We start from the raw sequence: 24,671 nt of genomic DNA, 5'->3' as shown, positions 1-24,671 counted from the left end.
AGCTATGTTGTCACTGTGGCCAAGACTACTAGGTACTGTAGCATGGCTAAAGGAGCTCTAAGAGATTTGTTTACAGTTCTCTCACTGTATTTGCCACATATTCCTAAATAATGGGAAAATTCTGTTAAAATATGTTGCCTCAAGCTGTATCAATAAGGTCAAGATAATGTGTCAAGGTCAAAAACAATGTCCATTGTGACCCTCCTATTGGTTAGGACTTCAGGAGCTGAACTGAAGGCCTTACATATTAACCACTAACATAGTTAGTTAACATAATTAGAAGTTCTAGATACGTCACTAGATGTAAATATGATTTACCAGCCTTACCAGGTTTCAGTCAGCTGTTAGGAATGGAAAACAATGGCGGCAGCTCTTTGCCACGACTCTTTACTGAAAGAGTCACTGTAAAAGCGATACATGCAAACTCAAATATATGTTAATGTATGTTAAAAGCTTCACATATAACACATGGAATGTCTTTTACAAGCATCAAACGTCTGTATTTAATCTAAACCAGCCAAAAAAACGTTAATGTGCACCACCGTTAGCTTAGCACCAACATGCTTATAGAAAACTATGTGTGCTAGCAGAAATTAGCATTATCGATTTTTTTTTTCTATTTATGGTTCAAACTAAAAGCCTTGCTCTAACAGTCATGTTTCACCACTGTTGTCCAGGCGCTGACCCTGCTGGACTATCTGGCCAAGACAGGCTCTGAGCGGGTGGCCCAGCAGTGCCGGGAGAACGCCTTCACCATCCAGACGCTGCGGGACTTCCAGTATGTTGACCGAGATGGGAGGGACCAGGGCGTGAATGTCAGGGAAAAGGCCAAGCAGCTAGTGGCTCTGCTGAGGGACGAGGAGCGGCTCAGGCAGGAGCGAGCCCAAGCCCTGAAGACCAAAGAAAGGATGGCAGGAGGAGGAGGAGGAGGAGGAGGAGGAGGAGGGGGAGGGGGGGGTGGAGGACGAGGAGGAGGAGATGGTGGAGGAGGAGGTGGAGGAGGAGGAGGAGCATATCCTAACAGGAGGAGTAGCCAGCCCAGCATGGCCGCACTGTACGGAGAAGAATTTAGCCGCTCCAGAGAATCTCCATCATCCTTTAACTGTAAGTAGAGGAACATAACGTAACGTATACTGTACACTGAGTGGACAGTTTTAGAAATGCTTGCATTGTAGCTCCACTGATGTACAGTTAGAGACTGTAGCCCATCTGTTGATGCACAGTTGTGTTAGCCATCCTCCAGCTCTTCATTGCTGGTCAGTTTCTGATCACAGAGCTACACTTTTGAAAATTATTCTGAGAAAAAGAATCAAAATCTTGAGAAATTAAGTCAGTAAGTCATTGCAAATAAAAAGCTGAACCTGCACCATGTCACTACCATGTCAGTGTCACTGCTGTGGCCACTCCCCAAATCATTTCTGGCCTACAATCCTGTGGTCAGGAATTCATGATGAATGGGGTAACGGGTCTGATATACTGCACAGCAACAGACAAACTAAAGTCTGTAATTGTACCTGTACATAGTGGAAGTGTAAGGTAGATGTTTCTAATAAAGTGGTCTATAAGTGTTTATACAACAGTTAGTTCCGGCCACGTAAGCTGATTGGTTGAGAAGCGTTCTAACCGTGCTAATACTTCACCATAACATCACGTTTTTTTCACAAACACTGTATCACTCCACTGAGAAGCCGTTGCTAAGCAACGACTTTGACAGCTGTAGGAGACGCTCAAGCCATTTAAACGTTTTTACTTCTTACTTTGCCACAAACAGAAAATTGGTTAGTTTTAAGATCACATTTGACCGACAGCCGATTTGGTCAGACTCTGAAGATGAGACGACACTAAATTCCCAAACTGTCATCACCACTGAGCAGCTTTTCAGTCGGCAGCTGTGACAGAAGAACAGCTGAACAACCTGGAATTACTGAATACCATTTGCCAAACAAAATGGGCTGTAAGATGCTTTACAGACTGGATGGAACAAAACAACATTAATACTGATCTGGCAAAAATTGACAAAACTGAGCTAAACTTGATATTGCGGCAGTTTTATGGCTCAGTCCGATTTGGTCAGACTCTGAAGATCAGACTACACATTGCCGAATGGTATTGGGTTCATTTCTGGCTGATTCCAGGTTGTTTAGGTGTTCTTCTGTTACAGCTGCTGACTGAAAAGTTGCTCAGTGGTATTGACAGTTTGGGAATTTAGTGTAAGGAGCTGGAGAACGAACTGCTGTGCAGCAAGTGAGCAGAGTTTGTTACTCTGACGTAGCAACAAGCTGGTTGTTAAGGAACTATAATTTGGCGGAAGGAACTGCAAACATTAAAACATATTAAATACTACGTTCATAGCCCAGATTATTTCATGATTATTATTACGAACAACATCACAGCAGTGATGATCTATGGCAATTAAATCACAGCCGTGATGTTATTTCACGATAACACACTCGCTCTTGTGTTCTTTTGCTTAAATATATGAATAAACCCAATTTAAAAAAAGTTGTGACAGCTTTGACCTGTATTTGAATGAAAACATTCCATTTACAAGGTTATGTAATGTTTGTTTTACCAACTTCATATTCATTTTTGTAAGTATATCCTCATTCTGAAAAAGTTGGGACGGGACAATTTCAGATTAGCAACATTGTGAAATGTTCAAAAACATCTTAAACAGGTGATGCAATCATGCTTGCCTATGAAAGGAGCATCCAGGAAAGGTCAAGTCCTTTATGAGCGAGGACAGGTCAAGGCTTGCCACTTTGCCAAAAATGCAACAATACTATAATACTATCAAAAGATTTAGGGGATCTGAACAAGTCTGTACATAAAGGGCAAGGCTGAAAACCACAACTGATTGCCCATGACCTTCGACCTCTCAGACGGCACTGCATATCACCACATGGGCTCAGGAATACTTCAAAAAACTGTGGTCAGTAAACACTGTTCATTGCTGCGTCTACAAATGCAACTTAACACTATGCACCATGTCCAGAAACACTGCCGACTTCTCTGGGCTCAAGCTTGTTTGAAATGGACTGATGCACAGTGGAAACCTGTATTGGGATCTAAATTATTTGGGCCAAAGAAGAGAAGGAGCATCCAAATTGTTACCAGCATAAAGTTCAAAAGCCAGGGTCTGTCATGGTATGGGGGGTAGTAGTAGGTAACTTGCACATCTGCCTACAATCCAGATATGTCTCCCATTAAAAATGTATGCCAAATAGAACAATGAAGAATATGTATAAACATATAATGAATACTGTTAAAAGGAACAATGATTCAGTGGTAAACATACTCCTGTCCACAACTTTTTTGCAGTTGTTTTGTATATGCATGATAACAGCAACACATATATTGTACCCCTCCCCCCCTCTATCGCTCTCTCTCTATTTCTCTCTCTCTCTCTCTCTCTCTCTCTCTCAGCCTCTGCCTCTTCTCCCAGAGCGTCTGAGCTGGAGCAGTCTCGGCCTCAGACCAGTGGAGAGGAAGAACTGCAGCTACAGCTGGCGCTCGCTATGAGCAGAGAGGTACACTCTCACCTGCACATCAGAATGTCAGTTTTGAACAACTTACCGTCTTAAAGCCTAATCGGGTTTGTTTAGAGGAAAACAGTATCACTATCTCAACTGCATCGAACACCTTTGGGATGAACTAGAACAGAGATTGCGAGCCAGGCCCTCTCGTCCAACATCAGTGTCTGACCTCACAAAGGCTCCTCTGGATAACTGGGCAAAAATTCCCACAGACACACTCCAAAATCTTGTAGAAAGCCTCCCAGAAGAGTGGAAGCTGTTGTAGCTGCAAAGGGTGACCAACTCCATATTAATGCCTATGGATTTAGAATGGGATTCATACTAGCTCCTGTAGGTGTGATGTGTAGGTGTCCCAATACTTGTGTCTATATAGTGCATGTGCTGTTATTTCAGGGCAGTGGTGGTGCAGCAGTAGACTGAAAGAGGCTAGAGAAGAGAGAAGAGAGGAGAGGAGAGAGATATAAATTACCACACAGACATCAGAGAGAGACAGAGAGAACAATCTCTGGGCGATCAGTTGCAGCGTTTGCAGCAGATGTGAACAGATCCTGTTGAGCTGTCTGTGTATGGATGTTCTGAGAATCTTCTCTGTGACATCCAATTAAAACTAAAAGGGAAAAGAGTTTGTGAATGAACTTTTAGTTGGCTTCACAAAGCTGTGGACCAGAACCCTAGGTGATTGCTAAGGTGCTGCTTGGCTGTGGACATGTTATTCCAGGTGGTTGCTAAGGTGTTGTTAGGCCATTGCTATGGTGTCAGAGGTGGTTGCTAAGGTGCTGCTTGGCTGTGGATATGTTATTCCAGGTGGTTGCTAAGGTGTTGTTAGGCCATTGCTATGGTATTAGAGGTGGTTGCTAAGGTGTTGTTAGACCTTTCCTTTGGTATCAGAGGTGGTTGCTAAGGTGCTGCTTGGCTTTGGATATGTTATTCCAGGTGGTTGCTAAGGTGTTGTTAGGCCATTGCTATGGTATCAGAGGTGGTTGCTAAGGTATTGTTAGGGCGTTCCTATGGTATCAGAGGTGGTTGCTAAGGTGTTGTTAGACCATTCGTATGGTGTCAGAGGCGGTTGCTAAGGTGTTGTTAGGCCTTTCCTATGGTATCAGAGGTGGTTGCTAAGGTGTTGTTAGACCATTCCTATGGTATCAGAGGTGGTTGCTAAGGTGTTGTTAGGCCATTGCTATGGTATCCCATGTGGTTGCTAAGCTGTTGTTAGGCCATTGCTATGGTATCAGAGGTGGTTGCTAAGGTATTGTTAGGGCGTTCCTATGGTATCAGAGGTGGTTGCTAAGGCGTTGTTAGACCATTCGTATGGTGTCAGAGGCGGTTGCTAAGGTGTTGTTAGGCCTTTCCTATGGTATCAGAGGTGGTTGCTAAGGTGTTGTTAGACCATTCCTATGGTATCAGAGGTGGTTGCTAAGGTGTTGTTAGGCCATTGCTATGGTATCCCATGTGGTTGCTAAGCTGTTGTTAGACCATTCCTATGGTATCAGAGGCGGTTGCTAAGGTGTTGTTAGGCAATTGCTATGGTATCAGAGATGGTTGCTAAGGTGTTGTTAGGCCATTGCTATGGTATCAAAGGTTGTTGCTAAGCTGTTGTTAGGCCATTGCTATGGTATCAGATGTGGTTGCTAAGGTGTTGTTAGGCCATTGCTATGGTATCCCAGGTGGTTGCTAAGCTGTTGTTAGACCATTCCTATGGTATCAGAGGTTGTTGCTAAGGTGTTGTTAGGCCTTTACTATGGTATCAGAGGTGGTTGCTACTTTGTTGTTAGGCCATTGCTATGGTATCACATGTGGTCGTTAAAGTGTTACTAGGCCATTATTATGGTATTCCAGGCTAAGGTGTTGCTCTGCTTTTGCTAAAGTGTCCCAGGAGGATGCTAAGGTGTTGTTAGGGCATTGTTATGTAATCCCAGGTGGTTGCTAGGTTGGTAAGGTGTTGCTTGGCCATTGCTATGATATGCCAAGTGGTTGCTAATATGTACTTTTAATATCATCCTTTGTGGGAGTTTCTCTCAACATGCTGTCATTCCTTTTTCATGGGAACAAAAAAAAGAAAAAAGAAAAAAAAATGTAAACAGTGCAAAAAAAGTTTAGATTCATAAAAAACTGAAAAATGAACAAACAGTAATTTGGCTTTGTGAAGGAAACTTATTTAAGTTAAATACACTCAATTTTTCTTCATTTTGAACTGTTGTATAAAAGCAATCAAGCACTCAAGGTCATGTGTTGTCATGAATAACATGACAACGTGTGATGTTATCTGTTATAAAACACTAATATATTTGCTTAAATATAGCCAAAATGTTGATTTGGCTAAAATTGGACAGATTTAGGAGGACAGACCAAAACTGATGAGCACTCAACAGTTATTCTGTAAGCATGCTAAAAATGTCAGAAACAGCAGTTTTGTACAAGTTTATCTTATCAAACACAGTAAATAAATACATTTGAAGGATGCGTGAGGTACGTGAGCCAGTAATGAGTCACGCACACATCCTTTATGCTGAAACTGCTTCAGCAATCAGCTGGATCTCTGATCACGATTTGGAATGTAAAGTGTGTTTCCTAATTAGATCCACTCTGGTCACCATAGAGATGAAGAGTCCAGTCTGACCACTTCTGGCTCACAGCCAACCCTCACCTTTAAAGAAGAAAGCTATCTGGTGGAGAATGTGTTCTAATGCCACTGTCTTTAAGACATAGTTCGCCCCCATGTGGCGAAGAGAACAACTGCATGTTGAACTGTAGTGTGAGTTTTCTTACTGATAGAAAAAAAAACAAAAAAAAACATATATATATATATATATATATATATATATATATATATATGTTATAAATAATTTTGTGTTGTTATATTATTATTATTATTATTATTATTATTTACACTATGTAAAAATGCACAGAAATATTAAAAATAAAACGTAAGTCTAAATATAGGAAAAATATATTTTTATTATTATTTTTTTCTTTACTGATGCAAAATGGATCATATGTGTTTTAACATTTATTTTACATATTTTTCTTCTTCTTCTTCTTCTTCTTCTTCTTCTTATTATTATTATTATTATTATTATTATTATTATTTTAGTATATATATTATTATTTACATCATTTTAAAATTTTCCATATTCTATTGAAAAATAAAATAAATTAAGTGTGCCTTAAACACACTAAAACACCTGTTTTTGGAAACTCTGTTGCCATGGAGATGACTAAAAAGGCTCAGCTGATTGTGAGTTTGGGTTTTTTCAGTTTGAAAAGAGCAGCGTGTGTGTGTGTGTGTGTCTGTGTGTGTGTGTGTGTATGTGTGTGTGTGTCTGTGTGTGTGTGTGTGTGTGTGTGTGTGTGTGTCTGTGTGTCTGTGTGTGTGTGTGTATGTGTGTGTCTGTCTGTGTGTGTGTGTGTGTGTGTGTCTGTGTGTGTGTGTGTATGTGTGTGTCTGTCTGTGTGTGTGTGTGTGTGTGTGTCTGTGTGTGTGTGTGTGTGTGTGTGTGTCTTTCTTCAGTCTGTTGAGACCTGAATCTGAATCTGACAGTTTGTTCCCACAATGCTATTATTAAATCACTAATCACTATAACTGCTGTTTTGTTGGCCTCACTTCATTTGTTTTTAGCCCTGCAGAACACAATTGTCCACTGTCGACAGTGTAATAAGAGCTTTTTTATCATGTGTTATCACAGTCTGCAGTGTGTCCTTTAGAGAATGTAATAAGGCAGTTATAAATGTATTATTATAGTAGTAACAGGCGTCATGGAGAATTTTGTGTGTATCTTTGTCCATTTCTTTCAAACTTTGAACTCCAAACATGAGTCTACATTTTGAGTGATGAGGAAAACTGTGTAAGTTTCCCCCGAACTGTCATTTTAATACCTAATAAAACTGCATTGTCTTCACCAGATTAGTTTAGGTAAATAAGTAGATGCCTCTGAAAGTACCAAACATAGCCTCTGCATACTTAGAAGCAGGGAACACCACTGAGTAAGGGGCAAATATTAGTCTACCTGCCTTCAGTGCAGCAGCAGCTGATTCTGAACAGAACATTCAGACTACAAAGGAGCTTCTGACTAAGACAGATCTGTAGCTCTTTGTTATGAAGAGCATTGAAACTGAAGTGTTGTGAAGACATAAAACAATGGAAGAAACAGTCTTTCCTTTTTCTAAGAGGGAGCATTTGCAGTTTGATGGGGTCCATCCATTTCACAGGCCATTTTAATACCTCTAATCTTTTATATTTTCCATTTTTTGTAAATCTACATGTGGAGACAACAGTAATGACACTACCAGCCAAAAGTCTGGCCACACACTGGATTCTATTCTTCTATTCTTCTATTCTTTTAAGATTTATACATTTTTCTTTTAGCTTAAATACTGAAGTTTCTTTTAGGTTTAAGGTTCAAAGATGTTTCAAAGACAAATGTAAATACTCAAATTTCGTACTTTTTAGAACATTTTATTTATTTATTGATTCATGCAATTTAGGACTATTATATTTGGAAACTGTGGAGCGACAATCATTATATCATCATAATTATTTTGTATTTAAGGTAAACATAAAGTGCCTGATCTCATTAATACATTTCCACCAATCAGTGTTGTTGTGACTGGTGAGGGTGGGGCCTAAATTGCCTTATTTGGTAGAAAGTCAGTATTTGTTTGTGACGGTGGCAGACGGAACCAGACGCTCTCAGACGAGGCTTGAGTTAAGAACTTTAATACCAAGGGGTTGATCCCAAATCAACAGTCGATAAACAGAAGCAGAAAGTCAAAAACCAGAAATCCAGTGATGATAGGTGGATCAGTTAGAGTCCTGAGTCACGTGACGAAGCGAGGGTTTCTGGGAACTGTAGTCTGAGGCGGCCGCATTGACTGCAGTTTCAGCCGGGCCAGAGGGAGGCGTGGCATTGTGACTGGGGTTTATTCCAAATAAAACCATTCGTTTTTTTGTGTTCAGTACTGTTCTAAAATGTGGAAAACAGTAAAAGAAAAAAAAAGAAAGAAAGAAAGAAAGAAAGAAAGAAAATCTGCTCTATCTTAGATGTGTTCCATCTTTTGAAGTCTAGTGTATTAAAAATAAGCTAAACAATTTAGCTAAACTTTTAATCTCACTGAAACTGTTCATGTAAATGGTTAATAATATACCTGCATTAACTTTTTGGACTTTTTTGACCAGTTGAATAATCTGACCTATCTACTCCCTCTGTTTTTAATCTGTTTCTGTCCATTCCTGACTAATTTCTATCTGCAGCTTCATGAACTTCATTACCTTCATTAATCTTCTCATTAACCTTCTATCAGTCCTTTTGTAGTCACTGGAACATTAGGCTGCTGTCAGTTCCCCAAAGGAAGAAACATCTGACTTCAGCAGCAAGAATATGTTTTGTGTGTGTGGGTGTGTGTGTGTGTGTGTGTGGCGAGGGGGGTGTGTGTGTGAATGTGTGTGGGTGTGTGTGTTTAGTTCTAAAGTGTGTGTTCTCTTTCTGAAGGAGCAGCGGAGCCGTCAAGGGGACGATTCCCAACTTCAGAAAGTTCTGGAAGAAAGCAGGAGAGAGAGTGAATCTGGACGAGGGGAGGTAAGAGAAAAACAAAGCAGTTGAACAAACTGGACTTTTTTTTTAATTTTACAAAACTAAATTGATTACATATGAATATAAATTGCCTAGTTATACTTAGTAGGTTTCACATAAGTTGTTTAAATCTGCAAGAAATTAGGAAATGTTAGATGTGTCCAGAATGATAATTAGAGCTGTAGGTGTTTCTGTTATAACTGAGAGCATTGAGAATTCAGTTATAATAAAATTAATGCGATTATAATGAAATTAATGTCCAGAATAACATGATAAAGTGTCTGTAGCAGTCATTGACCACCCGGGAGCCTTTATAGCAGCCCTCAACCAATCAACAGTGGTTAAGTGAGTCCTCAGCCAATCAGAAGCTTCTCTAGCAGAGCAGTGTTGAACCAATCATGAGCCCCTGTAGCAACCATGACCCAATAAAAAACCTCTGTAGAAGTCCTGAACCAATTAACAGCCTCAATAGCAGCCCCCACCAATCAGGAGCCTTGGCACGAGTCCTCAACCAATCAACAGTGGTTAAGGCAGTCCTCAATCAATCAGAAGCTTCTCTTGCAGTCCTGAACCAATCATGAGCCCTGTGAAAATCATGAAACAACAAAAAGACCCAATAGAAGTCCTGATCCATTTATGAGCCCCTGTAGCAGTCATGACCCAATAAAAAGACCAATCATGAGCCCCTGTAGCAGTCATGACCCAATAAAAAGACCAATCATGAGCCCCTGTAGCAATCATGAGCCAATAAAACGACTCCGTAGCAGGCCTCAACCAATCAGAAGCCTCTGTAGCAGTCCTTAACCAATCAAAACTCTTAGTATCAGTCTTAATTGAATGTCATTGGCTGCCTAAAGATCTCTTTTCTCTTCTAGTCAGCGATGATTGATCTGGTGGATATATTCGGTCCCTCGTCTGAAGCACCACCTAGTGATGACCCCTGGGATGCCCAGCCCACCTGCCCAGTGAACTCTGACCCCTGGGATTCTGTAGGTCAGTAACCTCTGTGTAATTAAAATTTGCACAGTTTCCTCCAGGAACTACAAAATGTAATTAATCAACCAAGACATGTTCTGAAGTTTATTTCATTAACTTTATCACTGCAGCTATGAGGCTAATGTAGCTAACAAGTAGTGGAAGCTTATGTACACCAATTAGCATCATGGAAATTACATGCCTAAAATTCCAGCATCTGCTACTGTTTTTAGCCATGTGATGTGCTTTAGTCCATGTTTAAAGATAACAGTGTGTCCTACAGGGTCAGAAAACACATGATCAAGTCTATTAGAGAGCTTTAAAAAGACTCAGTAACCATGCTTACTCACATGCAGCAGTGCCGTAGTAGTTGCTAGAGCAAGATTTTCCCATTTAACCTCTTAAAATCCAAGGCTTATTACATACCAAGGCTTATTATTCAGTAACTACAGAGACTGCAATGCAAACTTACTAAACTATTCTTACAGAAGTGTGTAATAAAACTTTAGGCCCACCATTGGTTGCTGGCTATTTGAGGAAAGACAGTTCCCTTCTGGTGATGTATTTTGAAGGTGAAAGGAACCTTTGAAAAACTACAAGTGCTTTGGGTGGATTTTTGGGGCTGTTTTGAAATTTGATTATAATTTTATAAATATTATTATTAGTTTAGGAACGTAGAAAGAAGGCCGATAGCTAATGTTACCGCTAAAAAGCTGAAAATCTTATCGCAGCCGTAAAAGTGTATAAACCTCTGCAAATTATCATTATAATGGAGACAACAGATGACTCAAATGGCAGAAATGAAGAGGACAACAAGCTAAACGCTAAAGTGAGCAAGGTTCTTATTTTAAATGTGTTCATATTTCATTTATATGACCTGGTATGATATCTTACCTCAGTTTGGCTTCCTTTTCCTGGCTGAAGGGTAAAAACTTGTCTTTGGTGTCTATTTGGTGGGGAATAAAGATATAACTGCTGTTTTCTTAGTGCATCGTTAATAGGCTTGGCCAACAGTCAGGATTGCTTGACACCACAGGGATTCCCGATGGTTGTATGATGAATTGGCCTAATGCATGCTGGGTATTGTAGTGAGAAAACATTGATGAATTAAAACATGAAAGCAATATAAAACTGGGAACTGTTGAGGCTGAAGGATATAATTGACATTGACGTCTTTAAATAATAGTACTTAATTTATTTCACTCTCTTTCTCTCAGCTGTGGTTAAGTCCAGCACTCCTGTAGTTGGCAGTCCTTGGATGGCCCGCCCCTCCTCCAGTAGCCCTACCCATCCATGGGGAACCAGCCAATCACCTCCGGACCCTTGGGGTGCTCCGCCCACCGACCCCAGCCCCAAACCTGCAGAACAAGCATGGAGGAGTCCAGCACGGCCAGGTACCACACACACACACTACCAGACAGTACTTGACAATGTATGAGTTTATTTTGAAAAAAAAAATGGATGCATGTGTTGTAACGTGTGTAGCCTCAGTTGGAGTCGACCCATTCTCCATTCGGGAGGAAGAGGAGGAGGAGGAGGAGGAGCTGAGAGAGGAAGAGAGAAAGGAGGAGAGTAAGGAGAGAAGAGAGGAGGGGCCTAACAGGGTGTTCAGCCCACGCTGTGACAGTCCAGCAGGTACATCTCAGTTCATGTCCCAGTCTTACACTAAACACCAATTATAACAGATAATAAACAACATCCTGTGACTCTTTACTACAGGGCAGTGTTCATAGTGCTATATAAGCTTATTATTACATCTTATACAAGACTACATAAACATCTATAAACAGGCACAAAGGCTGCTTTGTCAACTTTGATGTCACCTATGTCAGTTGACAACAATTTTTCTGACATTTATTGTCCTGACGTTATTTTGGGTGAAATGATAATGTTATAACAACTGACTTTGTAGCTTAGTGTACATCACAGAGAAATAATGCTGATGATGTACCTATGGAAGTCCGGAGAGGCCATGAGGTAGTTATAATTTTCTGGATTGTTACCTTCAGATAATATGTTAACTATCTTGTGATTCCAAGATGACAAACTTGTTATCTTGATATAACGAGTTAACACAAAGTTGTTATCTTGAGATCACAAAACAAGTAACTGTTATCTCAAGATAACAACCGAGGAAATTCTAGCAACAGCTCATGGCCTCTTTGGACTCCCGTCAGCTTAAATCTTATGATTATAAAACGAAACCTACTTTGCTCTCTAGACAAAGCATCCGTCCTCTGCAGGAACTTTTCCATTTCAAAGAAGTGTGATAGAAATAACAACAAACTTAAAACCAAAACAAACTAATATGTCTATGTTTAAATTTTGGTCACACTTTATTTTGATAGTCTCCTCCAGATGACCTACTTATCGCTGCTGTCAGAAGAAAACCACATATCTCCATTTTTGATGTTTTTCAGTTTTTGACATAATTTACAAATTCCGGTTGCCCTTTACATTGTATATAAATTTCATGAAGAACGGACCAAAAGTAACGGTCCAAAATGACTTGGGGGAAAAAAAGTTTTCATTTTGGAGATACAAGGTTTTCTTCCGACAGCAGGGATATACTTAAATTATTCTAGTTCTAAATTTCAGGTCCTGATTCAGTTGCTGAACTGATTCTTTTTCTGATCTGATTATTCTGTATCTACACTCTTAAAACAAAGATGGTTCTTCAAGGGTTCTTTAGTAAAGAAAACGGTCTTTTTGCATGATTAAATAGTTCTTTGCATCATGAAAGCGTTCTTCAGATTGATGGAGAATGTGCTGTAGATGGTTCTATATAGAACCTTTTTGAAAAGGTTTCTATATAGCACCAAAAGGGGTTCTTCTATTGTTATGGTGTTAAGCTTGTAACAGAGGAAGAACCCCTTTGGTGCTATATAGAACACTTTTCTCCATCAATCTGAAGAATCTTTTCATGATGCAAAGAACCCTCTAATCATGCAAAGGGTTCTTCTTTGAGTGTATATGATTCTATATAGGACCATTTTCTTTGCCAAAGAACCCTTGAAGAACCATCTTTTTTAAGAGTGTATTCATCTTTAACGATCTTAAACTCATTCTGATTATGAACTGATTCTGGTTCTGACATGAATCTTAAATGATTCTGATTCTTATTATGAATTGATTCTATATCTGATTTTCAGATGTTGACCCTTTTGCTGAGCTGGTGGTGGGGGGACAGGTGAACGGTAGAGTTGAGGACAGTCCGGTGACCTTTGACCTTTCTCGTTTGGGTCCGCCGCTGGAGTCGGTGACACCCAGAATGTGCCGGACACCTGAAGCTTTTCTGGGTCCCACCGCCGCCTCGCTTGTCAACCTGGACACGCTGATCCCTACAAACCCACCTGCCAAGAGCAAAAACCCCTTCCTCTCAGGTTGTTCACACACTCGTCCTCTTCAACTCTGTTTCTTTGAGTATTTTTCTGTTGCCTTGTACTGATTTAAACCTGTCTTGTTCTCTCTTTCTCTCTTTTCCTGTCTCTTTCCCACAGGTTTGAGTACTCCTTCTCCCACTAACCCATTCCATTGTGAGCAGCCCAGACTGACTCTCAATCAGATGCGTCCGAGCTCCACCTCCCCTCAGCCTCCTCATACTCTTCCTCACACTCTCTCCTACAGTGCCTCCCTGCCCCTCCCCCTACAGCAGCAGCAGCGTCCATCACTGCCCTCGTCCTTTACTCAGCCCCACCATGGCTTGCTAGAGCTGCCCAGTAACCTGCCCCAGCCCCTTCTGCCCCTGTCACCAACACCAGCCCCTCAGCTGCAGAGCCACAGTCATAACCCTTTCCTCTGAAAACGATGTAGATCAGGATCACGGCGGTTCACACGCTTACTGATTCTGATTCTGACTGAACTGAAATCCAGTCTCTACAGGGCCCTTCCTCTGAGAAGAAAATAATCTGGATAAGAATCATGTCCGTTCACACTTATGCTGGTTCTGAACTGAACTACAGACTCTGATGAAGGCAGTCTGGATCAGAATCACGTCAGTTCACACCTATCTTGATTCTGAACAGACTCAGCTTCAGAACCAAACCTTTCCTGTGAGGAGAGAACAAAGGAAACCCTCTGCTGTAAAAAAATTGGATCAGAATCGAACTGTACAGCCTCAGCTCTAGAGCCACAGGAACAAGCACTTATTTTGAAGAGAGGAAGAAAGAAACACCCTGTAAGAAACAATCTGAATCACGTGTTCACACTTACTCTGCATTCAAGCTGAACTTCAGACCCTGTTAACAACAGTCTGGATCAGAATCATGTCTATTCATGCCCATTCTGCTTTCAAACCGAACTACAGTCTCACACACTGGAATATGCACTGAAACCGGATTCTCCATTGGCATTTTTTTCAGGGTGAATAAACTCATTTCACACTCTCGGAATGGGACTAAATGACACTTTAGGGTAATAATCGCTACCAGATTTTTTTCATCCTCGGAGGAGCAATCTGGATCAGAATAACTTCTGTTCACACAGACTCAGGGTGGACAGATAGATAACTTGATACTCTCTGAATGTGACTAATGGAGTTTTTCCACCAGGCAATGTGGAACAGCATGGTGCAATTACTAATCCAAACCCAGAACCGTGAAGGTAATTGGGGTTCTTTGTCATCTGACTCAAGTGATGCTGTGTGATGAATAATTGATGATTGTGTGACCAATGGTCTGCAGTCACCCGTATGTTCTGGTTTTGTACACTTGGTACCCTGGCAAAAAAGATAACCGAGTTCTGCACGGGTACTCATGTACAGTACAGGTCACTTGGCAGTGGCAAAATGTGTGACTGTAACTCTACCATACCTAACAGCACTGCCTGGTGAAAAATGGCATAACTGACACTTTAGGGTTTAGGGTAAAACTCGTTTTGTAGGGCCAGATGCCATCTTTTAACGAGAATACAAGTCTGGTGATGTGGCATGCACCCATTCTTCGGGCACTGATGAAGGCTGCGAGTGCGGGCAGGAAGGCAGGGCCTGAACTCTGAGTGAGGATGAAGCCCCTTGAGGATGACGGGGAGAGAACCATGAGTGAGTGGGGGGCGGCACATGAGTCCCAAGCCCCGTCTCTTGGGTGCCTCCTCAGGTCCCACAGTAAGGCAACTTTAATTTACCTCACGTTTGACCCTGGTGGCCGAGCTGCGGAGGGGGGGCGGTGACAGAGGTGGAACAATGAGCTTTCTTTCCCTCTTGGTTCAGGTGCACAGTTCTCTCCCCGTTGTCCTCAAAGGAATTCGTCCTCGTTTGGAGTTCGGGCCCTGCCTTCCTGCCAGCTCTCATGGCCTTTGTCAGAGCCCGAGGGACAGGCGCATGCCACAGGGGACAACTTGCAACAGTTTTGGTTTTGAATTGTCCACAAACAGGGATGCAACCCTCAATACCTCCAGAGCATGGTGGTATAATTCAAAATAGGAGCAAAACAAACTAGCTGTCAAAAGATTACGGTTGCCCCATTTTTTTCCTTTGCAAGAGGTAATGTTTTTTCCACACATGCTACTCACATCTATATGCTTAATTGGAGTTTTTGGGGGGACTTTTCAGCCATGCTAAATTATATTGCTTCCATGGGCTAATGACACACTTGTTGATAAGCACTCCATCGTCTTTGCTTTGAGCTTTGCCTTTACAAGCCATTGGATTGGTTTCAAAATTTCATACTCAGTCTATTCCCACCTTAATAAGTCTGCTTCCACCTACATTCAGCCCAAAATTTCTCATTGTTGTTCCTAGACGTTCTTGTTACAAGATCACAACTGATCCCACTAGACAAGATAAACGGCTCGATATTTATAGAAATGATCACTTTATGGTAATCTAAAAGTCCCCATTTTGACAGTATGACAGCAGATCAATAAGTATTAATATTTCGGCACCTCAGTACTCTTCTAATGACGAGGAAAATCATGGCATCTACAGTATCTAGCATGCTGCTTATGAAGACTGAGATGGGCTTCAGCTGTCAATCAGCATGACTCCACCCTCATGCAACTAAAAGGACCTGACACCTGAGCTGTCAATCTAAAGGACATACCCCTCTCACACCTGAAGTGGGTGGGGCTGAGCTATTAAAAGGGGAAAACCAACATTTCAGGAATACTGACACAAACTGAATCATCACCGAGAATGAATGCACCGCTCCTTTAAACCCTTGGTCCTCCTCAAAGCTTACTCGCTTTCTGTTGCCTTCTGTCTATCGATTGCTGTGGGTGTGTGAAACTCGCCTAATCAGGGTCCAGCACTGATTGTAACCCCCGTCCCTCCCTCACAGAACCACAGTGCATTCTGGGCTGGCTCTATTTTTTTCTGTTTGGACCTCAGGAGCTCCGCCCTCCAAAATCTGCACAACCAATGAACTGCTCACAAACAACCATCTGTCTTTAGAAGGGTTTTGTAGATCTGGTCCTGGAGTAGCCCTGTCCTGTATATTTTGGTGTTTTCTCTACCCTACCACCTGATCGAACTTATCAGCTCATTACCAAGCACTTCCTGAGTTGGAGTGGGTATGATTACAGCTTTTAATCAACAGATTCTTGACATAAGAAATATCAAGAATTTGAGAAGGTAAAATGGGCTACATTTTATTTAGATAGCCCCCTGTAGATCTGCAGACGTTCATATTTTAATCTCAACAGTGTTAGGTTTTGGACTGAGGTTAGGGTTAGGGAACATTAGGGTGAATTTAATAGATATATAGCTAAAAGAAGTTAAACACACTGTAGGCATGTGCAAAGTATCTACAATGAGCTATCCAAATAAAAAATGACAATAAAATATTATGAACACTGGTAAATAAAAAAAAAAAATTCAATCCATTTTAAATTTAATTTTAACATGTTCTAATTTATTAATCAGTGGTAGTTTGCACTGAAACACTATTAATTTATTATTTATTAGTTAAAATTTAATTTTGAAATCCAAATTGTAAGTCTTACATATACACACTGATTTCCTTCAAGTTACATTTTTTGAATTATTACAAGTACAAAATTCAATTCTTACATGTAAGAATAAAAAGTTTTACATGAGCTGCATTCAGTTCTAAGCATTTTACAATGTACAGTTTTACAGTTGAATTCAAACTGGTGCATATTTCACATGGCAAATCTCACTTTTTAACTAGTGTTAATTAAATTTTTACTTGTTCAAGCTGAATGTCTTTTATCACTGTGGTTTCAAAGTTACATTAGGCCCATCATGATCGTGAAAATTCAGCTGGCAGTTAATTGTCATATAATTAACTAGGCTTGATCATTTAAGCAGTATTTTGTGTTCATCATATGCAAAACTTAAAGTATAGACCTAAATTTGCCGGAGTGTTACTGAAAGCTGTTCCCTTCAGGTGCTATAGCACCAGTCAGAGGTTAGAACTTCTGCGGTTTTTTGTAAGACTGTCTCGATAAATACAGTTTTTGCTTTTACACGTTTATCTCAACCCAAATGCTCCCAATTTACTAGACACTGTCATTATGAGTATATGATATTTTGAAAGCTAACAACTGTGGAAAGTAAATGTGATTAAATTGCGATCTGGTCATCCAAAAATTTAGACAGGCCTATTATGTGCTAGTGTCGGGAAAACACTGTATTCAGGAGCAGCCAGCCAGGACCAGAACTGAGAAGCACTGTTATGCAGGAAAAGATCCAGGTATTGAATGACAGATAAATAATAAAGAAGGGATAAAAGGAATGTTCTGTTTGAATTGAAAGAGATAGGCAGACTGGTCATATATTGTAATGCTGAACTATCCTATGCTGTTGTTCTTCTGTTGAAGACAATATTAATTTATTGATAAAAACCAGCTTTATTGTGCAATGGCCATTGATGAATATGATGAATATGAACGTTTAGTGCGTCCTATAAGGCAAATACATCCAGGTTAATCATTAATGTATTATGATACAAATAATATATGTCAGTATATCGATGAGCACCAATAAATGAATGTCATTTGCATTTCATTCATGTCATTATTCTATCTGTTTATATGCACTGTTATAGAACAGCAAAGGTTCGCAACACTCCTGAGCCAAATAAGCCACTCTTAATTACATGTGGAAGCAGCTGGTGTAGAACAAAAATGTGGACTGGCTTAAGGTCTTCATGGACTGGTCGGAATCTCCTAACATAAGGTGACATTGTAACAGATAGACACAACTGCCTAGGTCAGAAGGATATACAGTGGAAAGATTAATGATATAATCTTCCCTTGAGTGACTGCTTGCATTGTTTGGGCAAAGGTGTACAGTTAGAGAGCGACTGAGGCTGAAACTCAACGGTCATGCTGCCCAGCATGTCTGTACCTGCACACTGTGATGACTGTTCGTGGTTGAGCAGGTTTCAGATGCACCTGCTAATCTGTATGTGCAAGCCTAAAACCACAGAGTGCTTGAGTAGCGTTTGGACAGCCAGTTATAATGGAATCTGTTAAATAAATTTAAGTGCTCCAGGTCCTTAGCAAGAAGTGCTAACTTTTTGAAAAAAAAAGTACTAGAATCAGAAGTTACGGAATACAAAATTTTATTTAAAAAAATAAAAAAGCATAGGGTTATACAAGTTCTTATCATTTGTGATGTTTACACAAGACAAACATTTTCTTTATCAACTAAAAATGTCCTGTTTTCCATCCCTTCCAGGCATGCCATACTTAGATACTATGTTTTAGCACCACCGAAGGAAATCAGGTTCAAGGACACAATAACAGGTCAAAGGACTGATGTGAACCTGCAGTCTGCATCCCTGGTCTTAAATTCCATTATCAGAGAAGTCTTTTTCTCAGAGTGCGGTTACTAGGAGCTGGTTCTCGTTTTCTCTTTGCATTCTGCGTTCCACCTCTTTCGGCCTTTGCCTTAGATTTGGATGGAAAGACTGTAACATCTTCAGTGCAAGTTGTGGGGCAGGTGACATCCACAGCAGATTCAGGATTAGGAAGTTCGGGAATATTTGTTTTGGTAGTATCAGAACTATCTGAAGCAGTTTCAACAGTTTCATGGGTTGAAGTTTTGTTTTGGGAAGTGTCTGTTGCACTACTGTCCGTGTAGTTGTTCAGAGCTGGAGCACAGACAATTTTATCATTGTTAAGTCTTTCATCAGTGCTAGTTTTGGCATATTTGCTAAAGTGTGCATTGGTCTCTGAGCTTTGCATTTGGTCTGGCAGACTAGACTGTGCCAGCTGACACAATGCAAAAGCAGCCGTATGTTTCTGCTCATCTGTGGTGTCGTCTTGATCTTGTGGCGCAATAGTGTCCATGGCATCTTGAGAGACCCCTTCCATGTGTAGATGATCTTGTGACTGGGTTTGTGAGGGAGGCGTGCTGGAAGATGGCTTAAGAGAGAGGTTCAGAGGAATCTCAAGAAAGCTCTCTCTGGTGTTGGGATGGGCTGATGTTGTCAGTCTTGTGTGCTCCTTTTTAGAGAGGTTCAGAGGAGTGGTCTCTTCTTCTGTTGGCCTTGATGTTGAACTGTTGGCAAAGTAAAATAAAGGGATGTTAGACATTTTTGTGCAGTGCTTTTCTCCATGTAATGCTGTGGTCCTGGAGTACCTTTGCTCTGTATATATATTTTTGTTTTTGTTTTCCCTACTCCAACACACCTGTCCCACCTATGTAGGTGTGTTAGAACTGGGATAACACTAAACTGGGACAGTGCTACTCCAGGACCAGGGGTGGGAACAACTGATGCAATAAAGTAAGTGTTGCAAGCCATGGCATATCTTACCTCTCTAGATGCTGTGTGGAGTTATCTTGTACTATTCCATCTTCTGCTGGAAGTGCAGCAGCATTCCTGTCTCCTGTTTGGCTGCATAGGACTGCCATACCACTTCCATGCATTGGGTCATGGGCGTACTTGTCTTTCAGAGTGTGATTTTTTGCATTTGGCCTGTCTTGTGACCCATCTGCGGAACAGCCAACTCTGGGACTCTGAATCTCTTTGCTTTCTTGGTCTACTCCAATGTCTGATTCTAGCATGTGTCCCTGGTGAAGCAAACCCCTTTGAGTCATCATGTATTGATCAAAATAGAGATTTGAGTTGTGGAAACCATCAGGTTTTGTGTTACCCAGGTACCCTCTGTGTACACCTAGGATAGAGTGGCCCATCTGTGGGTAAGGAATAGAAGTAAGATGGGTCTGGTCAGGTGGATGGTACATGCTGTAGCTTAAAGAGGGAGTTGAATGGAAGAATCTGTAATACTCGTCCACAGTAGGGTACGTTGGGAGAGTGTGGACAGGTAACACACTGGGCAAGAGCTGATGGACTCTTTGAGCATCCAAGATGTAAGGAGGTATCTGTGGTGGAGAAGGGAAGTGGTTGTAGAAGTTGCCAGAAAGAAGATAAGGTGAATATGAGGGATGGATAGGGTAAAGATGTGGGGAGAAGGTATAAGGAGAGCACTCCAGACCTTGGTACATAGGTTCTGTCTCTTTTGCCTGCTTTTGAAGCTTGTCGTTGATAATTTCAGGGTCAGCAAGGAATGACTGCAGAGGTTTCCGAATAGGAACTGGGTTGTATACATGGAGAAAGGGATCGGGGAGGGACCTTTCTGGTTTATGAGTGCTTGAGGTGGCCTCCTCCTGAAAGGCAGAAATGGGCGAAAAGGCAGAAGAAAGTGTTGCTGCAGAAGAATGTTGTCCTTCCTTTTCAAAGGATTCAGCAGCTGAAGTGACCTGTTCCCCACCAATACTAGACAATGGTACAGTCTCAGATACATCTGGATAGATCTGTTCTGTTGGAGATACTGACTCTTTTTCAGGGGTGTTGCTTCTCTGAAGATTTTTTGGTATGGTCACATAGACATCTTTCTGTTGAACCTTGGAAATGTCTTTCATGTCATCAGTAGCTTGCACAGAAACACCCATAGGTGTTTCTGTAGTCGCTGTTCCAGTGCTAACTTCCATGGCAATCTGGGGGATAGGACTCTTGGCTTTCTTGGACAGCAGTGAAAGAGAATTCCTGCACAGGTTGTACTTCATGTGGTTGAACAAGTGAGATTTCTCATTGCATGTGAAAGGGCACTGGAAGCAGTGATACTTAAAAGGCTTTCCAGGGGGGCGAGGGATGTAGTGGGGTTTCTTGGGCTTACGTTCCTTAGTGGGAGAACTCATCTCTATGGACTTTACCTCAACAGGAAGATGTGTAGATCTGGTCCTGTAATGGCCTATTCAACTGGAAAATGACTTAATCTTCTCAGATGGGTCAAGTCTACTTTTTGAGAAAAGACATACCACATCCCAAAGTGTCTCTGAAAAAGATAGGTAGAAGAAAATTAAAGACTTGTCCAGTCATTTGAATTTACAACTCACAGTATCCCAAGCATGGGAGCATGTTCACAAGCTGTTGAAATAGAAAGGCAGTTTCTGTTCACTTTAGTACTGTGAGAATGTGCTGCACTGTTGAAGTGTATCGTTTGAATAATAGCTGCCTCTGTCCTTGATATGCAGCTTGGAACTATCCAACATTTGTATGAAACCTGTTAACACACCCGAAACTTTAGCCAGAGGGACTGACAGCTCACCCTGGTAACTGTTGCCTGGAGCAACACTATGACAGCTATAGAAGTGAGTTTCAGCAATTATGAAAATGAGAGGCATGTGTTGTTTTGCACTTTGAATTGGGCAAAAGGGGGTGATTTGCATAAGTGAAACCCACCTGGGGCCCTGGTAGAAGAACAGTAGTTTCTGTGTTAATGTCCATCCTTCTCTCTGGTACATTTTGTTTATTTGGTTCATTTAAGGTTAAGAGGGTTAAATAGCTCCACTATTAAAGTATTTGAGTATCTTCATCATTTGCAATTACACTCTAAATAATTTCTATGAATCAGATTATCCTGAACTAAATATCAGTGAGAGCTGGGACCATTATAGTAAACTCTTTACACTTCACAGTTAGGGCTAAGGTTGGCTATGTAGTACTGAATAAAATAGTATCAAGGTCTAATTTTCAGTTCCTCAATTTTAATATCTTTTCTGTGTCCTCATTCCTCTCAATTCTTTCAAATGATTGTAAGTGCCAGTTGTGTCAAGTCCTCCCTCGTTTCTTGCGTGCTCCACCCCAGTCACCCTCTTTCGTAATAAGTTGTCAGTCAAGTTGCATCAGTCACCATTGATGATGTAGTTGTAGCAATGCCTCTGTCTGTGAAGGGGTGCCTCTCGGGCGGAGTGGCTAAGAAAGGAGGGTTTTTTTGCTTTGAGTGTGACCGTCCAACACTACAGATCTACAAATCTTTTTCTATATTTAATACTGTTGAGATTCTCCAAAAGCAGGCCACAAATTAAAGAAGTTCCACTCCTGAATTCAGAAACACACCTATCACCAGCCCTAAGAACCTAGGCATGCTTCACCCAATCATGCAATCACACACAGATAGAAGTCAAATTGACATTAATTTTTCTTTTTCTATCATTATTTTAATCTTTCCAAGGTACGCCATCACTCTGTGGTAGTTGCACTGTTGTGAACTTACTGACCACCCGGTATAAGTGAAATTAATCAATGGACAACCAGAATACATATGATTCCCATAATGCAAAGTTGTAAGATTAGTGTTTAGAGATAGGATACTGGGAATGTGTTCACAAAAGTCTCAAGGAAAATAAAAATTCTAAAATGTGCTTTTTTTATACTCACCTCATATGTCAAGATTAACTGTTATTCTTTAAAAATCATTTAAGAATTATCTTAATTTCAAAAATAAATTTTATAACATTGTTATACTCTTTACCAAGCCATGGGTCCCAAAGTTTTATTGCACGCTTCTATAACCTAAGAAAAGCTCCATTAGTTCCTGTAGTTACTGAATAATATGGCGTAGTATGTAATAAGCCTGGAATGTTAAAAGCCTCATGCTTGTCTGAGAGTTGACAAGTCTCTAAAACTGTAACTTCTAATGTGTTTCATAACATATTTATCAAAACAGGCTGATATTTCCTCCACCATCACTTCTAATTCTGTTTTAAACATTTTAAGATGTTTTGTTTAATTTTTTTTTGGTCCATTTTGCTGGACTCAAGTACTGAGTGGATTAAACTGAATAATCATTTAACCCCTTAAATTCTCAGGCTTATTACATACTAAGGTTTATTATTCAGTAAGTACAAAGACTTCAGTGCAAACTGGTTGAGCTATTCTTAGATTATAGCATAAAACGTTGGGCCTACTGGTGGGCCCTGGTCATTTAAGAGAGTTGTAATTAATGTTGAATTTAAATTCAAAATGAAAGCCCAAATCATTTGCTCATGGTAGGATATAAAATGTTACTACATGATAGGCTATAAGATAAATATTCTACATAAGAAAAATAATGACGTTTTACATTTTTGCATTTAAGAACATTTTAATCAACTTTTGTAGTGTTAAGATCCGTCGTATGTTTTCACAATTCCGGTCCTTGATGTTTGACCATAGAGGACTAATCAGATATGAAAGAACTGATCACAGATCAAAATCTGAATCTGATTCTAGATGGAAATTTGTATATATGATTCTCAGGCTTGACCCAACACCATTGTAGCGTATGAAATATGTGTCTGATTTAGGCGTACAAACGCAATAATAATCACTATCACACTTACCTCCCGAGCGGTTGAAGAATCTGTCATTTATCACAGGATCATCTCAGGTTCGTCCTGCATGAAGTTCTGTTTGTCATTAACCTCCAAACTTTCAGAGAGGAAAAAGCTACATCTGTTCACTACCTGTTCACTAATCACTGTGTACGAGTTACCTGTCCTCTTTTAGCCTCTCTCTCTCTCTCTCTCTCTCTTTTTCTCTCTCTCGACTGGTACAACCTGCTCTGCCTACCTAAGAAGTTACAAACGTGTGTGTGGGTGTGGAAGGGGGCGGGGCTTAAGGACAGTTTGGCGAGCCCTTGGGCTACACGGACACACCTGATATAAAACAAGCCTGCAGGTAGAGTGCAAACACACACACACTTGATGCAAATGAAGCCTAAAGGTACAGTTCAGAACACACTGCAAACATATATATGTAGACATTATTAACCCTGTAAACGACCCTTTAAAGCTTATTATTCTTTCTTTTACTGTTCTTCTAGTAAATAATTTGATTTTTCTGAAAATTTCAGTTTTGTTATTGCTTACTATCTAAGTTGGTTCTTTCACTTCATTTTAATGTGTTTTAATTATATATTTTATTGAAGTTTAATACTTGTCTTCTATTCCAGCTGTTATTTTTTATTAGTATTATTATTTTTATATAAATCTTTTTGTCTTGATTTTTTTTTTATTATTATTATTATTTGTTCTAGTTGGTAAAATTCATTTAAACTTTTTCAGTTACCTGTAATTTGCTCGGCTACATTGTAAATGAGGATCACCCTCAATGTACTTCCAAGTCGAAATAAAGGTTTTTCATCTTTAAAAACACCTAAAAATGAGTATTAGACTATTTATTATTAGAATATTTAGAATATTTTCAGTAACTACTACAAATTACTCAGTAACTGCAATAAATGATTCAGTAACTACTACCCATTATTTAATAACTTCTTTAAATTAAAAAGTTTAATTTAAGTTTATAAGTAACTTATTCAGTAAGTGTTATGTTTTTTTCAGTGTCTACTACTAATTATT

At 40.2% G+C, this 24,671-nt stretch overlaps 2 protein-coding genes across 2 annotated transcripts in view; one reads left to right on the top strand and one right to left on the bottom strand.

Annotated features, from left to right (window-relative positions):
- The window catches only part of epn3b (epsin 3b), a 39,477-nt gene extending 25,534 nt beyond the window's left edge, over positions 1-13,943 (top strand). Inside the window, exons 3-10 of the mRNA XM_036557068.1 lie at positions 678-1,104; positions 3,427-3,530; positions 9,023-9,109; positions 9,979-10,096; positions 11,296-11,472; positions 11,564-11,713; positions 13,231-13,461; positions 13,579-13,943. Coding sequence (XP_036412961.1) covers positions 678-1,104; positions 3,427-3,530; positions 9,023-9,109; positions 9,979-10,096; positions 11,296-11,472; positions 11,564-11,713; positions 13,231-13,461; positions 13,579-13,880 — 1,596 coding nt within the window. The 3' untranslated portion in view covers positions 13,881-13,943. The remainder of the gene's footprint in view (positions 1-677; positions 1,105-3,426; positions 3,531-9,022; positions 9,110-9,978; positions 10,097-11,295; positions 11,473-11,563; positions 11,714-13,230; positions 13,462-13,578) is intronic.
- A 4,652-nt stretch (positions 13,944-18,595) lies between these two features.
- On the bottom strand, positions 18,596-23,850 carry LOC118797796 (zinc finger protein 750-like). Its single transcript, XM_036557066.1, has 3 exons — positions 23,652-23,850; positions 19,801-21,322; positions 18,596-19,544 (listed from the first exon to the last, which is right to left on the bottom strand). The coding sequence occupies exons 2-3, from the start codon at positions 21,183-21,185 to the stop codon at positions 18,842-18,844; spliced, it is 2,088 nt and encodes a 695-aa protein (XP_036412959.1). The 5' UTR covers positions 21,186-21,322; positions 23,652-23,850; the 3' UTR covers positions 18,596-18,841.
- Positions 23,851-24,671: the final 821 nt, after the last annotated feature.

Source organism: Colossoma macropomum, unplaced genomic scaffold (genome assembly GCF_904425465.1).
Source record: "Colossoma macropomum unplaced genomic scaffold, Colossoma_macropomum, whole genome shotgun sequence".
Lineage (NCBI taxonomy): Eukaryota > Metazoa > Chordata > Actinopteri > Characiformes > Serrasalmidae > Colossoma > Colossoma macropomum.
This window is presented reverse-complemented; position numbering and strand designations above follow the sequence as displayed.

Coding starts and splice junctions, on each gene's coding strand:
- LOC118797796 (XM_036557066.1), bottom strand. CDS start 21,185: ATGAGTTCTCCCACTAAGGAACGTAAGCCCAAGAAACCCCACTACATC. Junction 19,545..19,800: donor TCCACACAGCATCTAGAGAG/GTAAGATATGCC, acceptor CTTTGCCAACAG/TTCAACATCAAGGCCAACAG.